Raw genomic sequence first — 15,899 nt, forward strand, 5'->3', positions numbered from 1 at the left:
AGCATTATCTGCACATATTTGGAATAGCGGAGGAAAATCCCCAAAAATATGTATGAGTTATGTATAAACTTAACATTTACAAGATTTAAACCCAGGATACTCCCACTGAGGCAGCATTGCTGACTAAAGTTCCAACATGCAACTCCGTGATCCATTAAGAAAAAAAAAATACAATTGAAACAATATTTTAATGTTAGCAATGCAATCCTGCTTAATCAGACTTATGGATAAAGTAAATGAATAAACTGTTATTACTTGATGATGAAGAAACAGAAGAGAAGATAGCAATTATATTGTATTTGATTTAGAATGTGTGAATATAAACAGTTATCCGCAGTGAGAGTCCAATAAAAATGTATAACCATATTCTGTCAAATTGGACAGATTATGAGCTGCTACAAAATATACTTGTGGTAACCAATTCTAAATTAGTGTTGTAAATGTATGGGAGTGTTCTTTGTGATGGACTGGTGATTTGATCAGAGTTGTCCCTGTTTTTGTGCTCCCCTCTGTCAAAATAAGGCGTAGCCTTTGCATGACCTAAAATTGGGCTAATCAGGCTAAAGAATATTATAATTTGTAATTTATGGCCATTGGTCAAGATGATGATCATCGTATAACTTTTCTTACTGATTATCATAAAATGTTTTATTTATTTTTAGAATTAATTTGGAGGTCTGGTTTTGGTCTCGTCCGATGCGAGAGATGGACGTCTGAAGTGGGGCTCCGCTAGCAGCAATGTTATTTTTCAAATTATTTGCTTATTATCCTGAGATATCCTGCATTTATTCAACCCAAGGACACTGCTACATTATATATGTAAGCATATATAAATATGGCCAGCAAGAAAGGGGGTCCGAAAGAAAAGAAAACTAAAGCTGCACCCAAGCCAAGATCAGCAAGCCCTAGCTCAAGATACAGCCTTTCAGAGAGAGAGCTGGAACAGCTGGGCGAAAGTACAGACTCTTCGGGACCAAGGTCCGCTACATCGTCGCCGGCTGAGAGTGAAAAGGGGAGCGAATGTAAGATCGGGAGTGCAGATCTCGATAGCTCGCTGATCGGAGAACACCTGAAACTGGAAGGGGCCTTGCAGTCCGCGATCTCAATTACTCCACGTGAGCCGGGAATAGCGGGAGCACCGGCTACAGTAGAGTCTGACGCTTCACCCACGGTACAAGAAGGCACAATTAAAATGTCTAAACTGGAGGTGATGCTCGCTGAGATCGTACAAGATATAAAGAAAACCGAGAAGGCAAATGAGAAAGCAAGGGCAAAGGCACATGAGAGGCTGAAACAAGAGTTGCTGGAATTGAAACAGGAATGGCAGCAAGCAAACGAAACGAAACGGCTGATGCTGCAACAGGCAAATGAAAGGCTGCGACAAGAAATGCAAGTGGAAATCCGACAGGTGCTGGGTAAAATTGAAACGCTTACTGATCAATTGGAGGATCTCAAGGAGACATTCACGACTAGGATTGAATTAGCCGAAAATTTAGCCACCGGTGCTGAAGAAAAAGCAGAAAATGTCAGCTCCGAATGCAAACAACTCGAGAAAGACTGGCTGCTTTGGAAGATGAAGTAGAAGGTATAATGTCAGAATTGAAGGTCTGCCTGAGAATCGAGAAAGTTCAAACCCTGTGAAATTCGCTGCTGAACTTTTTCTAAAATAATCGGGGCGACTTTAAAGCAGAATCTGAGATAGCAGCAGCTTACCACGTACGCGGATCAAACACCGTTAGACCCAGACCAAGGTCTTTTATAGTTCGTTTTGAACGATTATCATTTAAGCTAGAGGTGATGGCACTCCTCAGAAACAAGGAAGATATTACATTTGAAAATAACCACATTCGTATCTTTCCTGACTTCTCGCCAGCAACAGCTACTAAGCGCAGCCTTCTACAACATTAAACAGCGTTACGGCAAGCCAGTCAAATACAGCCTCTTGTATCCGGCAAAACTGAAAGTGGAATGGCAGGTCATTTCTATGTCTTCGCTAGCAAGGAAGAAGCAGAAAAGGAATTAAGAAAGCTGATCCCGGACTATTCTGATACATAATAGTGAGTCATGGCGGTTAATAATCTACTGTCTGATCTATTGTTTTAAAATAAGGGTTTTATCAGCATATATTCTCATTTTCTCATTATTACTTAGTATTACTAGGGCTATCTGTTTATGTTTTATTGTGCTTAATTACTTTTTCTTTCCTTTTTTTTCTTTTCTAATTATTTCATCTCTACCCTAAACAAGACTGTTCAATATCATACCCTTGGTTTATTGTTATTGCTATTACTGCATTAAGACTTGTTATGCTTATTTTGGACACATCTTTAACACCATCACCGGGTTTATTATCTGGGTGTATCATCTTAATGCACTAAAATTGCTGAAGACTATATATATATTTTAAGTGCAAAATTCTTTTTTTTTTTTTTCTTTTTAAAGACTATATTGGTAACAGATATCTCTATCTTTTAACCCTAAAGCGCCGCTGCATTGGGGCTTGTTTTGCTTTGGACGTGCTCTGTCTCTGGGTATGTCAGAGGACTGGGACTATGTGAAGTGGGTTTTAGCCTCACTTGGGGAGGCAAAAGGGAGGGTGGGGGTTAAGGGGAGAGAAAGAGAGCAGGCTTGATCTATACCTAATCTATCCTATTAATCTTTATAATTATAACTACCAACGTAATAATAAGCTGCATGGCAACAACTCTAGGGGAAATAGGAAATTAAGACCTAAGCTGTCTCACTTCCAGTTAAGACTATAAAATGACATCAAAAACTCAGAATCAGTGTCTCCATGATGGGACAGTTAACCGTAAGCTGGAATGTTAAAGGCCTGAATCACGAATTAAAGAGAAAGAAAGTACTCTCTCACCTAACAGGTCTAAATGCTAAAATAGTATTTTTACAGGAAACCCACTTACTAAGCAAGGATCAGTTCCGGCTGCAAAAGACTGGACTGGCCAAATGTTCCATTCTAGTTTTACAAAGAAAACTAGAGGTGTGGGAATTCTCATACATAGAACAGTACCATTTGTAGCATCAGATGTAGTATTGGATCCTGAAGGGAGATATGTAATGGTCATGGGAGACTTATCTAACTGTAAAATGATTTTGATAAATGTTTATGCACCTAATGTTGATGATAAGGAATTTATACAAAATTTATTTGCATCCATTCCCAATCTGAACACTCATAAAGTTATAATGGCTGGGGACTTTAATTGTGTTCTAAATCCACTTTTAGATAGGACTTCCTCCACAGGGGAACGGCATCTAACACGCAAAGATAATTACAAAGTTTATAACTGATCACAACTTATCAGATCCCTGGAGGTTTTTAAACCCAAATTCAAGAACATATTCTTTCTACTCACCAGTACATCATTGCTACTCAAGGATTGATTACTTCTTTATAGACAATAACTTCTTGCCTAAGATTAAATCTTGTAAATACGATGCTATTGTTATTTCTGACCATGCACCTATGATCTTGGAGCTAAAATTACTAAGCCCCATACACTCACCCCAGATGGCCTCAACCGCTTCTATTAGCTGACGAGAATTGTACTGAATTTATATCCAAACAAATCAAATTCTTTCTAGAGACAAATACATCCCTGAGATCTCTGCAGGAATACTCTGGGAAACTCTTAAGGCCTTCTTAAGAGGACAGATTATCTCATATCTTTCCCACAGAAATAAATCCGAAGCCAAGAAAGTAGCAGAGATAAAAAGCGAAATTACTAAAATAGATGAAGAACATGCCAGACTACCAAGCGAGACTCTACATAGGAGGAGGCAGGCTCTACATTCAGAATTAAACCTCTTGACAACTAAAGAAACTGAACAACTAATTTACAAATCCAGACATCATTATTATGAACATGGAGAAAGCTAATAAGCTTTTAGCTCAACAAATTCACAAGCAAGAAGTGCATAGCGCAATCTCGTAATCACTAACACGAACGGAGATAAAATCATCGAACACAAAAATATAATGCACACTTTCAGAGACTACTATAAATCCCTATATACTACTGAGTTTAAAGAAGACAATACACATCTAATGCATTTCTGGATACATTACAGATACCACAAATAGACGCTTTTGTGGAGGAACTTGATAAACCTCTGGCATTATCAGAATTACTAGATGCTATAAAGTCACTCCAAGGTGGAAAGCAGCAGGCCCTGATGGCTACCCTGCAGAATTTTACAAGAAATTCTCCGCTCAGCTAGCTCCCTCCTATTAGCAACATTTACAGAAGCCAGAGATAACCAATCTCTTCCACAAACCTTTCGCCAAGCACTAATCACTGTTTTCCAAAACAAAATAAGGACTTATTACAATGTGCATCATACAGACCAATTTCACTTCTGAATAACGACGTTAAAATACTCTCTAAAATCATAGCTAGAAGGATGGAGAAAGTGCTCCCTCGTAATATCACAAGACCAAACTGGATTTATTAGGGGCCGACACTTATCTTCAAATCTTCGACGCCTGTTTAATGTAATATACTCACCAACTAAATCAAACACCCCAGAAATATTATTATCATTGGATGCAGAAAAGCATTCGACATGATTGAATGGAAATACCTTTTACTACATTGGAGAAGTTTGGGTTTGGCCCAACATTTGTGCATGGATTAAATTACTGTATACTAACCCAGAAGCTTCAGTTTGCATCAATAACATTTGCTCAGACTACTTTAAACTAGAGCGTGGCACTAGACAAGGATGCCCTTGTCACGCTGCTGTTTGCATTGCCATTGAACCACTGGCAATACATTGTCGAAATACTGATCAGATAAAGGGGATTAGCAGAGAAGGACTGGAACAGAAAATCTCATTATATGCAGATGACATGGTACTGTATATATCGACCCAGAAAATTCTGTGCCTGCAGTCTTAGCAGCACTCACAGAATTTCAAAAGATCTCTGGTCTCAGAATTAATCTGAATAAAAGTGTACTCTTTCCAGTGAATTCTCAAGCATATAATATTAGATTAGACACCCTACCTTTTATCATTGCAGAACAGTTTAAATACCTCGGGTAAACATCACAAGTAAACATAAAGCTCTTTATCAACAAAATTTCGCTCTGCATGGAAAAAATTAAACAAGACTTGCATAGATGGTCAACCCTTCATCTCACACTAGCTGGAAGAATTAACACTGTTAAGATGAATATTCTTCCTAAGCTCCTTTTTATTTCAAAACATCCCAATATACATTAATAAATCATTCTTTAAGCAATTAGATTCAACAATAACCTCATTTATTTGGAATTCAAAACATCCACGCATCAAAAGAGCGACCCTACAAAGACAAAAGGCAGAAGGTGGCATGGCTCTACCTAACTTCCAGTTTTATTACTGGGCAGCAAATATACAGGCGATAAGAACCTGGACACAAATAGAAGAACATACACAGGCTTGGACCACAATAGAAGTAAAATCCTGCAGTACTTCTTTGTATTCCTTGCTCTGTGCTCCAATAAACACACGTTATCGGCAATACACTAATAACCCAATTGTGCTCCACTCACTTAGAATCTGGAACCAATGTAGAAAGCATTTTAAGACGGAGAAGCTTCTATCTGTGGCACCTCTGCAAGAGAACCACCTCTTTCAACCTTCACAAACATATGCAGTTTTAATATCTGGAAAAATTTGGAATTAACTTGCTTAGAGATCTTTATATAGACAACGTCTTTGCATCCTATGAACAATTACATTCCAAATTTAACATTCCAGCTACACATTTCTTTCACTATCTTCAAATCAGGAACTTTGTTAAACAGAACCTTCCAGATTTTCCTCATCTTGCACCCTCAACCATGCTGGAAAAATATTGCTCAATCTCAAGGACTTAGACTCCATCTCTACAATATATAAAATCATTTTACAATCCCTCCTTTCAAAGATCCAAGAGGACACTGGGAAAAAGATCTCTCAATTAATATATCAGAAAAGGAGTGGAAAGTAGCAATGCAGAGAATTCACTCGAGCTCCATATGCGCAAAGCATACAATTATACAACTTAAAATTATTTATCGAGCACATCTGTCTCTAAAACTCTCCAAAATGTATCCAGGGCATGATCCAACCTGTGAACGTTGCAGCCAAGTCCCAGCCTCACTGGGTCACATGTTCTGGGCCTGCACCAAATTAACATTATTCTGGACAAAAATTTTAATTACCTTCAGACAGCCTTGGACTCACAATCCCTCCTAACCCATTAACAGCTGTGTTTGGGGTTCTTCCAGAGGGCTTAAAGTGGAGAAAGACAAACAAATTGTGATTGCATTCACTACACTGTTGGCACGCAGACTTATTCTGATAAACTGGAAGAATCCAAACTCTCCTCTTTTAAGTCAGTGGTAAACTAATGTGTTATATTATTTGAAATTGGAAAAAATCAAATACTCAGTTAGAGGATCGTACAGACTTTTTCAAAACATGGCAGGATCTAATCAGTAATATTTTAAAATAAGTTCATAAAGCACAGAGAATTTATTAATTTAGGTATGTTTAAAGCCTTAAATTTTACCGTTTGGCTTGCTCTCTCTCTCAAGGGTGGGGATCGATCTGTTCTTAACTCTATTTTTCTTTTTGTAAAAACTTGATTGCTTTGTATGGAGTGCAATAAAATTAATAAAAAAAAATAAATAAATAAATAAAAATTTGGAGGTCTGGGAAAGTTCCTAAGAGAAAGAGCCTTTATTGTGTGCTCATAGCTATAGTGAGATGTATTTCTGTAAAGTTACATGCATGTAAAAATACATTAGATAATACCTTAGATAATAATGAGACTAACTTTTTATTTACCAAAGTTTTTATTTTTTTCAAACATCGATGTTATCCCCTTCAAAGTAGTTCCCTTGGGCAGCTACACACCAAATGGAGACGTTGTTCCCACTGTTGGTAGCAGCACTGGAAGTCTTTAACTGGTATGGTCTTCAGCATGTCCGTTACACTCTTTTGGATGTTTTCTAAAGTCCCGAAATGACGTCCTTTGAGGACATTTTCAGTTTAGGAAAAAGGAAAAAGTCACACGGACTGAGGTCAGGTGAATAAGGGGGCTGGGGAACCACAGGAATGCCTTTTGAGGTCAAAAATTCTGTTATGGAGAGGGCATTTTTTCGGCACCATTTTGGCACAGACATTTCGCATGTGCAAATGTTCAGTCAAAATTTGATGAATGGTAAATCTGTTCAAATTTAATTGTTCACTCAACATTCTTAATGTTAAACGACGGTCTGATCTCACAAGAGTGTTCACACGTTCGATGTTTTCATTAGTGTTTCTGCCTTCCAAAAATGATTTGTGCCTGCGAAAAACTTGAGCTCGGGATAAAGAATGTTCCCCATAGGCCTGTTTTAATTTTTCAAGCGTCACACTTGCCGTTTAATGGCACAACGTTGCTCCAAATTCCGCTGTTCCATTTTGCGTGACACACAACCAAAAACACAACTTCGCTAATAGCAGTCACAAAAATCACGTAGTTAACGGAAGGAGGTGAAACTCGCATTGAGCTATGGGAGGGTATTGATACACGTGCTCTATCAAGGACAACAGCGCCACACTTCATATATATATATATATATATAATACATATATATATATATATATATAGTCATTCTCTAAAATATATGACATTAAAAAAATATATAAAGTTGCATATAAAATATGCTTCTTTCTTACTTTTGAAATGGAACATGACAAACTGGGCATAAGAGGTAAAGTGCAGATGGATTAAATAAACACAGAAACTCATTATTGCAATTATAGGATACTATAAATTAAAAAATAATTTGATAAGTGCTGCTTGAATTTTTAACCATATATTATTTCGCTCACTGATTAACTTCAGCCAAGTCAGCTTTTATGATCAAGTTCAGCCAAGTGAGCTTTTAATCACACAAGCAGATACTATTGAAATCCTAAAATCTTGTTATTCATGACCACTTCATATGCCCATTACAGGTTTCCCCTGTATATGAATCTGAGTAACACACTAGCATACATCATCGATACTCCTTTCAAGAATATTCAGCTGAATTGGGCCTGTTTCATGTAACTGTAACCGTATGAATTATAAAAAAATCCACAAGTGCCCAAACAGTAAGGCTTTAGGGGTGTCTATCCAAATAGTTGTGAAGGATTTTTAGTTTTTTTTTATATTATCCATATTTTATATGTATATAACCAGTTTTTGTATATACTGTATGTCTACTCATATTTTCTAATATACAACAATAATAATCATACATTTTATTTATTGGGCGCCTTTCTAAACACTCAGGGTCACCTTACAAAGAATTAAACAAGAATATAATATAAATAGGAACAGATAAAATCAACAGCAATACAGCAAGAAAGAAGTAACACACTTGCAAGAAATTCATTGACAAATAATAAATTCATATTTCATATGCCAGTTTGAAGAAGTGTGTTTTAGGAATAGTTTTAAATTTTGTTATTGAATCAAGTTGACATATGAGAAGGGAGAGAATTCCACAGTTGTGGAGCACTGTAATTGAAAGCTCTGGCTTCCATAGAACAACGTTTAATGTGTGGCACAGAAAGTAAAGATGCAGATGAGGATCTGAGATGAGGAAGGGGTATAGGCCTGTAAAAGATCAGTAAGGCAGAGAGGAGCAAGATCGTGTAGAGCTTAAAATGTTAACAGCAGTATTTTATATTGTATACAGAACTAGACAGGGAGTCAATAAAGTTTGAAAAAAATAGGTGTAATATATTCAGTGGACTTAGAACAAGTGATTATCCTAGCTGCAGAATTTTGTATAATTTGCAAACGATGGATATGTTTTTCAGGGATGTCAGACAAAATGGCATTACCGTAAAGTAACAAAACAGTCTATACCTTAGGGTAACTAAGGCATTAACCAAAACTTCAGTATTATGTTTTGTCAAAACTGGATGAAGTCTAGAAATATTTCGAAAATGAAGAAAAGCAATCCTGGTAACATTATTCATATGAGATGAAAAAGAAGGGGTACTATCCAGAATGACACCCAGACTCTTGACCTGGAAGGAGATATTTTTGAATATATTGGATCTGCAAAGGATCTTTTTCAGGCCTAACCTAAAAGATGGTGTAGCTGTGAACATTTGATATGTTGTTAAGTTTTCTTGCTTTTTTCACAATCAATAGGATGATTAACTGCTTTCTAGCTGTCAGTCCCTATGTCTTCTATTAAAACTCTGCAACTTTTTGTTTTTGTAAGAATGGTTCACCCTCCACTCTCCAATGGATATAACGAATTAAAATGTTATATATGTTATATACACATCACTGCGGTGGGCTGGCACCCTGCCCGGGATTTATTCCCTGCCTTGTGCCCCTATGTTGGCTGGGATTGGCTCCAGCAGACCCTCGTAACCCTGTAGTTAGGATATAGTGGACTGGTTAATGGATGGATACACACATTTTTGCAAAAAGACAATAGCACACAAATTTAACAGAAATCCCTGACGAAGTATACTTTGATGTTAATCTAAACATTGTCCTTAAAACAGGTACATCTATATTTTAAACTTTAAATTTCAAAAGTTTGAAAGCTCTTAGCTTTTTTGTTTCTGAAGTGTGCTGAGAGGGACTTGAGACTTCTAACTTTTTTTGGGCCAAGTTTAAGGGCATTTGTTCGAAGAGATCACATAAGGTAGCTGCTTAACTCTTACTGCAAGTAAAAAAATGATTTTTAAAATTTGCAATTTAATCTTATTAACAGAACAACTGCAGTATTTTTAATTACGGTGTTTGCTACCACTTTTAAGTTCATCAGATACCGTTGAGGCCGATAGAATCTGGTAATTGTATAATTGGCAGGCCAGTGGTGGCATAACTGTCAAATTTATGAAATAAAATAATATAGATTATAGAGAGAAAAATCAATACTTTTTTTATTTTTTTTTACAGTTTACTGAACCACAACTGGGGCCTCATGTATAAACGGTGCGTACGCACAGAAATGTTGCGTAAGAACTTTTCCATGTTCAAATCGCGATGTATAAAACTTACACTTGGCGTAAAGCCACGCACTTTTCCACGGTACCTCATACCTTGTCGTACGCAAGTTCTCCGCTCGGTTTTGCAGACTGGCGGCACCCAGCGTCAAAGCAGTGCTACTGGTCCTGTGTGGTTACACCTTATTTTCCTGACGCGGCTTTATAAATACACTGAAACTAACCGCATATTGTTTATTAGTGTAATGCATCTGATTGTAATTAACTTGTAACAATATATTGGTCCAGGGAATAGCCATAGTATTCCAAATACCATAACTGCTTTAGCGTTGTTACTTTCAATGCACCTTCTTCTTCTTCTTCTTCTTTCAGCTACTCCTGTTAGGAGTTGCCACAGCAGATCATCTTTTTCCATATTACTCTCACTGCACCACTCTGAGTATTTATATCACTGTATCTGAGTGTGAATCACAGCAGCTGATCAGAAAGAGAATTATCGGTATACAGCTTCAAGCACACGCTACCTCAGCCATGGCAAAATGTTCCAAAGCCTTTCCTGTACGACCTTGCTGTTCAGAAATAGTTTCATCCCAAGAACTTTAAATGCACTTAATCAATGGCACCTTGTAGAACTGTTTGTACTTATAAGTACAATCACCCCACTGTAAACTTGCACTACAGTTATAATATCGCACAACCGGAGCCACTTTATAAAGCGCGTATATACATATATCACTGTGCCGTGAAACTCATATTTAATAACATGCTTTAACTCCTATCATCATAAAAATGATATCACGTATACATCTCAGTATTTTAGTTATTCAGAGAGCTGTAATATCACGAATGTAATGGATTCTGTGTCCAGTCGGAGGAAGAAAGCCGGTTTAAGAAGCAAGTAGTGATTCACACACATAGAGCACATAGAAGATCAAATACAAAACAAAGCATTTAACATGCTACTTTAATTACGATGTGATTTGAGAAACTGGTTAATTAAACGATTTTAAGATGAAGTTTATGATGTTCTACTTTAATCACATAGTTTATTTTGTCATTAGAGTGGAAATGTCGAGATTGAAGTTGACATTTCGTGCTTTTTCCCCCACTGTGCGCCTTTTTTTCTCTGTACCCTAATAAGCTTTCATATGACACTCAGACAGTGGGCTACAACTTCGCCTTTTCACGGCGACTTTGATATGTGACTTCTTTTTTATTTCCAGCACTGTGCGATTTTGTGAACGTAAGCGTTCAAGTTTCTCCAACACGCTATGTCACTCGATCAACTTCCTTTTGTTGATTATACCACAGTTTATTTGAACAAATAGTATGTTTTTCCTTTGCCTCCACTTGGTAGTCGCTGAAATTCTTATATTTTCTCCCGTGCTTTTCCCATGGTCTTTTCACAGAAGGCTGAGCTTAAGGGCAATTTATATTCATTTGCATATTCAAAGAGGCGTAATTCTGGGAGGAGTTGGGGCATTACATAAAGCGCGTGCACGAGCGTTACTTTTCATGCTGATCGGGATTTATGTAGCGGAAGAACGTGGAAGTTGGAGTACGCACAGATTCCTGCATCTGGATTTTTCTGTGCGTAAGCACAGTTCGGCTTTTGTGCTTACATCATGTTATAGTGCGAGTTCTACGCACGGCGTTATGCATGAGGCCCCTGGTGTTTAAGGGTCTGAAAGCCATCATGGGTTGTGATGCCAAGGGGAATTCAAACCTTCCACTTCATGTGTTAAGAAGTCAAAAGACTTTGGTAATTTCTGGTTCGCAATCTGTTTTAATTTAGATATACCTTGCTTATAATGTGAATTTTCTAACTTGGATATTTTACCTAGGAAAGCGCTAATCTAATTCTATTCAGTATGGGTAGCCACTCTTCTGAAGTTTCTGTTGACACCCAGAAAAGCCACACACACAAAAAGAAAACATGCAGACTCCACGCAGGAACGACCCAGGACGTGAACCTCCAGCCTTCTTGTTGCGATGCAGCAGAGCTACCACTGCCCCATAAAAAAAATGTAAAAAAAAGTTTAAAATATCAAATGGCAAAAAAGCTAACTGTAGATATAAAAGGCATAGGTTTATTATGGTCAGAATTATTCAACATTTACTTTTACATAATGCTGTAATGAAGCACAGACAATTCTAACTGACTGTGTTTTCCTGTTCTGTGTCCTGATACTATGGTTCTTTTTCTTATGTGTGATTCTGTGACACTGACATGTTTAGGAAGGTTTTAAAAGTAATATTCTGTGGAAGTGATTCCTTTTGCAGTATAAATGACACACCAAGGTAAAATTTTAACACACTATGCTAACCCTTTAGCAATGGTACACTGCATAGTATTAATAGCTTCAGATGGCTTATAAAGCTGCCTGTCATGTTCTGAAACTTGCAATACACCATGGCCATGTAATTCCACATCAAAGCCAACTATATTAGTTTCACTATTACCTTCACGGTCTGGCTACTTATTTAAATATCAGTCAATCCAAAATGCCTTTTTATTGCTCACTGTGTTTAAAACTTTTTATTTGCTGATGCTGACATAAACTGGCACTTCACTGACCCAACTTTCACCACATTACTATTAGCATATATGAACTCAGTTCTTAAGTATCAGCTCCTTCATAACTCTTGCTACGTTTATGTTAGCTGCCCTCAAAGGAACAAGTCCCATACATGCCCTCTCTTTTTTATTGTGTTCAGAAAATGACATACTTCACAACAATACCTAATTTTTCTACTTGTCTTTTTAAAACTTCCTTTATCATTTGATAAATTTGGTGAAAAATAAAAAATTAAAAGTACCCAGTATTTATTGTATTACAGTATATAAAACTAACAGGCAAATAAATTTAGCAGTCAAATAAAACCTGGCAGTTGAACTTTATTTAATTCATTTTTCAATGTACACAATTTCAGTAATGATTTTTCCACCACAACTATTTTAAATATAAATAAAAATGTATAATTAAATCTAAGGCTGAAAATTAAACCATGATAAAAATGAAATGTATGAGAGTGAAAAGTTTTTTTTCTATATCAAAACATTTAAAATCTTTTTCTTAATGTAAGATTTATAGACTTCCTAAGAAATCTATGTTTTAGAATATTTAGCTTATGTTAAGAAATCTTGTCAAGTAAATTTTGCTTACCTTTCTGACAGAATTTTTTCTTTGCTAAATTAGAAAAGCAAAACTCCTGCTTTAAGAAGTTGTTTTTTTCTAGTTTTTGCATATGCACTTATTGTAGTGTGGGAAACATTTTTCTGTTCCACATTTGATTTGTTGAAGACAGTTAGCATGATTATACACTGAATATTAAAACTAGCAAATCAAAAAACATTCCTAATTTTAGTGAAATGTTTAAAGTAGTTCAATTATTTTAATCATAGAAAGTAATTAATGATCAGCCTTGGGTTTTTTGGCAAACTAAAACAAAATATCCATTATACACATAAAGCAACTTTGCAGGTAACAGTTCAGTGTCTTAATCAAATTATTAATAGAACAGCTCCCAAGGGAAGATACTGTATACCAAAAATGTACTATATGTACAAATCATGGCAAAAATTATTAATAAAAAAATAAAAGAAAAGACACATTTCAAAATATCACAATAATTATTAATGGAAATCTAAATTGGTAGTCCAAAGGCACTGAGGAGGCTCCAGTTGAACCTGTTCCATGTTGCTGATGCTCTTCCACTGAACAGTTACTAAAATATTTGCTAAAACAGTAATTGCAATTGTCTTGTTACATCACCAACACCGCCTAGTGTTAAACAATCCTCACAGCTCAATCCCATGTTATTTTTAATAGCTGACAACTCAAGTCCCATAGTTTCTTTGCAAGCTGGTCATCAGCTCCCCTTCTTGAGCAGGGCGTAGAAGCACAGTCACTGTGGTGCATAAATATATATAAAAAGATAATATTACGTTAGCAAAAGAGTACTTTACCAGTTAGGTATGGAAACATAAATACAGTATAAACATTGGTTGCATGACATTTGAGAAAACATAAATAGAAAATACATTCTATATAAAACAAATAATTGTAAATAAGCTTTTGTATTCATATTTATCAACAATGTATACACATAAAAAGTTCTCCAAATAAATATTCATTTGAATGTTGATGCCAATATACAAACTAAATTAGCAATCTCTGTCTTTATTAATAATGTATATAATACTGTATGCTGGATATCTTCTTAAAGCGTAAAACCTCATAACTTTAACAGGTAGAGAAAATGTAGTTTAAAACTGTAAAAAGTTCATAAAATTGCTGTTTGTATAACTGATTGACTATTTTTCAAGTTCTTGCAATTAAATTGCAAAAATATAGACTTTTTTTTTTAAAGTAAACAAGATTTTTTTTCTATTTTATTTAGGCATGGTGTTGTAGGTATAGTCAGTTTTATAGCTGAACGATTTCTGATGAGAGCTGAACTCTATATAAAGTAAATTAAGAACAATTATTTTGTTTGTTTTCTTTTGAGCAAATTGGAACACCACTCAATTTTAAGTAAACAGAGATACTGGGAACTCTTTCAAAGACTGCATGTAGTGAAATGGTTTCAAGTTGTACTTCCGCATCTTTCACTATGAACTGGGAAAGTGTTTCATTCCAAGAGTACAGAAAAACTTCCCAAAGTCAGCAAGCAACATTTTTGACTAGACAAAGATATTTATGCTTTCAATTATGAGCAGTGGGAAATTATCAAAAGCATACATATAATTTCCATTTTGCTGTGGATGTTCGACAAATGAATGGTAGGTAAATATAAAAAAGTATGTTCCAATGAAAGTGAAGAGTTTCTGATTTGAATGACAGCACACTAATGTAAGATTTTAGAAATACACCTTGGCCATGCTAAGATTGCTATGAAAACTGTTCAGTGATTATATATACTATTATTTATTTATTTTTAGAGTTGATTGTCATCAAGTTTGGAAAAAGCTGACTACATGAATGCATAATGGTACTGTATGTCTTTAGGGTGCCGTGTTAGAGGTAAACTCATGTGGTTTACCTTGTCTGCTGGATTCTGCTTCAATGAGATAAGCAACTCAGCAACCACAGTCTCTATAATGAGGAGAATACATTTTTTTAATATAGTGGCTTTCCAATGCTCAAAGTAATTAAAGTGGAGATTTATTTCCCATAGAAATCTGTAAGGACTGTTGTCTGGGAAAACGTAACATGAAGAAAGTTGAATAATTTACAGTATATATTCAAAATCAACACTTTACGGCTCACTACATACATTCAAGAAACTTGACACTACCAAAACGTTTGAATAATCTCCCATGTGTTGCTGCAAAGTTAACTAATTGTACACTCTTTTGAATTATGTAAAGTGTAAGAGCTCACAAAATATAAAAGTATTACCAAATTTAAAGTTTCCCTTAACAGTGAAAGCAGACATTAAAAAATAGCACTACTGATGACCTAACATCTCCACTGATTCCTTATCCTTATTTCTTGTTACAGTTTGCAATATGCTACATACATGCATTATTACTGGATATCTCCATTATTCTTCTCTTTTTTATTTATTTATTTTTTTAAATATAGATTTTGAACAGTACCTGTAATAAGCACCCGTTTCTTTTTCAAGCTCTGGGGCAACAGCACAGTAAATGGAAGTCTGAGCACCTTCTACTGATGACTTAGTAAATGGTCGCATCAGCTTCATAGAAAACTGTGAAGCACTGCTAAGGTGCCTTCCAAGCTCAGTCCTCACAACTCCAGGATGCAAAGAGTACACATTGATATTAAAACCTGTTAGAAATATACAAAAAAGAACATTTTTTAAATTAAATTCTGAGGAACCCGAGCATATTAATAATTACATTCCTATCTGTGATTATAGTCTTGACTGTA

The 15,899-nt window shown here is 35.8% G+C and overlaps 1 protein-coding gene across 1 annotated transcript in view; it reads right to left on the minus strand.

Annotated features, from left to right (window-relative positions):
- Positions 1-12,878: 12,878 nt before the first annotated feature.
- Positions 12,879-15,899, minus strand: part of zgc:112332 (uncharacterized protein LOC553712 homolog) — a 34,879-nt gene continuing 31,858 nt past the window's right edge. Inside the window, exons 6-7 of the mRNA XM_039753314.1 lie at positions 15,605-15,797; positions 12,879-13,911 (exon numbers count right to left, since the gene is read on the minus strand). Coding sequence (XP_039609248.1) covers positions 13,809-13,911; positions 15,605-15,797 — 296 coding nt within the window. The 3' untranslated portion in view covers positions 12,879-13,808. The remainder of the gene's footprint in view (positions 13,912-15,604; positions 15,798-15,899) is intronic.

This window comes from Polypterus senegalus, chromosome 5 (genome assembly GCF_016835505.1).
Source record: "Polypterus senegalus isolate Bchr_013 chromosome 5, ASM1683550v1, whole genome shotgun sequence".
Classification (NCBI taxonomy): domain Eukaryota; kingdom Metazoa; phylum Chordata; class Cladistia; order Polypteriformes; family Polypteridae; genus Polypterus; species Polypterus senegalus.